Genomic DNA, 1697 nt, shown 5'->3' with positions numbered 1-1697 from the left:
CGGCGTAGTGCCATCAACCTTACACCAAAAGCTGAAGTATATGATAAATGACCAATTGGTAATCGTATCAGGAGAAGGAGATTCGTTTGTGAGTAATTTGTCCACCACACCTTATGTTGAGACAACAAAAGACGCTCTAGAAACTGCCTTCCAAACACTAGAAATCGTGGACACCGCTTATGTCGAAACGACACCTATAGAACCACATATGTCCAACACTGCTATTATGGTGGCTAAGTTCATGTTGAGCAGAGGACACCATCCATGGCACGGGTTGGGGAAGGATGAAGAAGGGCTCAGAGAACCGGTGGAACTTCCTGAAAATAGAGATAAGTGGGGTTTAGGTTACAAACCCACCAGGGATGACAAACGGAGATTGGTCAAAGAGAAAAAAGAAAAAAGACTAGCTCGAATTGAAAATCGAGAGCCAAGAATCGAAAGGATTCCCATCTGTGACATCCGACGGAGTTTCCAAAGTGCAAGACCAACAAGTGAAATCCATATTGCGGCAGCTGAAGATGACATGTTTGATGGGGATGCCAATTGGATTCGCCCGTGTGGTGTAGGGGCAGAAATCAGGAATTGGAAAGTAGTCAAGTCACCTATGATATTTAATGCAATTCCAATGTAATTCTAAAAGCATTATTACTGTTACTAAGACCTTAAGATGTTTCATTATATTTAGGATGGATGCAATGTTGTTTTTCCAATACTTTGAATTTAAATAAATGCATTCTCATTTTGTTTTCTTATTGTTCTTTCTTATCGCTTTCATATGTTTATATTCATTCGCCATTTTTTTTTTCTTTTTTTATTTTTTTTTTATTTTTTTTTTCTCTTCTCCTTCTTTCTCCTTATCCTAGCCTTGAATCCTGCAGATTTGGGAATAGTTCATTCACAGACGAATGTACTAAGATCTCGTTGCATAATCTTAACCATCTTGTTAGTCAAACAGAAAAAGATAATGAAGAAGATTATGAACCCCCTCTAGATTTGTTAAAAGCGGTAGAACGGGAAGCTCAGGGTATCATGCCCTTTGAGGAACCGATAGAAATTGTTAATCTAGGGACTGAAGAAGGAAGGAAAGAAATTAAGGTTGGCACCATCTTAAAGAAAGAAGTATATCACAAACTAATCCAACTCTTACATGAATACAAAGATGTTTTTGCCTGGTCATATCAGGATATGCCTGGATTGGATACTAGCATAGTGGAGCATAAATTGTCCTTAAAACCCGATTCTTCTCCGGTGAAACAAAAATTAAGGCGAATGAAGCCTGATATGTCATTAAAAATCAGGGATGAAATACAAAAACAATTTGATGCAGGATTTCTCGCTGTGGCAAATTATCCCCAATGGATAGCCAATATTGTACCAGTGCCAAAAAAGGATGGCAAAGTACGAATGTATGTCGATTATAGGGACCTTAATAAAGCTAGTCCTAAAGATGATTTCCCGTTACCTCACATCGATATTTTGGTTGATAATACGGCTCGCCATTCACTCTTCTCTTTTATGGATGGTTTCTTTGGGTATAATCAAATTAAGATGGCAGCTGAAGATATGGAAAAAACGACTTTCACCACTCCTTGGGGAACGTTTTGTTACAAAGTAATGCCTTTTGGTCTGAAGAACGCTGGAGCGACCTACCAAAGAGCTATGGTAACCCTATTCCATGACATGATACATAAAGAGGT

General features: G+C 38.5%; 1 protein-coding gene across 1 annotated transcript in view; it reads left to right on the top strand.

Annotated features, from left to right (window-relative positions):
* LOC140920284 (uncharacterized) overlaps positions 1–1697 on the top strand; it is a 9662-nt gene that overhangs the window by 1580 nt on the left and 6385 nt on the right. Inside the window, exons 2-3 of the mRNA XM_073368359.1 lie at positions 72–627; positions 879–1695. Coding sequence (XP_073224460.1) covers positions 72–627; positions 879–1695 — 1373 coding nt within the window. The remainder of the gene's footprint in view (positions 1–71; positions 628–878; positions 1696–1697) is intronic.

Source organism: Cicer arietinum, chromosome 5 (assembly GCF_000331145.2).
Source record: "Cicer arietinum cultivar CDC Frontier isolate Library 1 chromosome 5, Cicar.CDCFrontier_v2.0, whole genome shotgun sequence".
NCBI classification, from domain to species: Eukaryota; Viridiplantae; Streptophyta; class Magnoliopsida; order Fabales; family Fabaceae; genus Cicer; species Cicer arietinum.
Note: the sequence above shows the minus strand (reverse complement) of the source record. Positions and strands in the feature narration are given on the sequence as shown.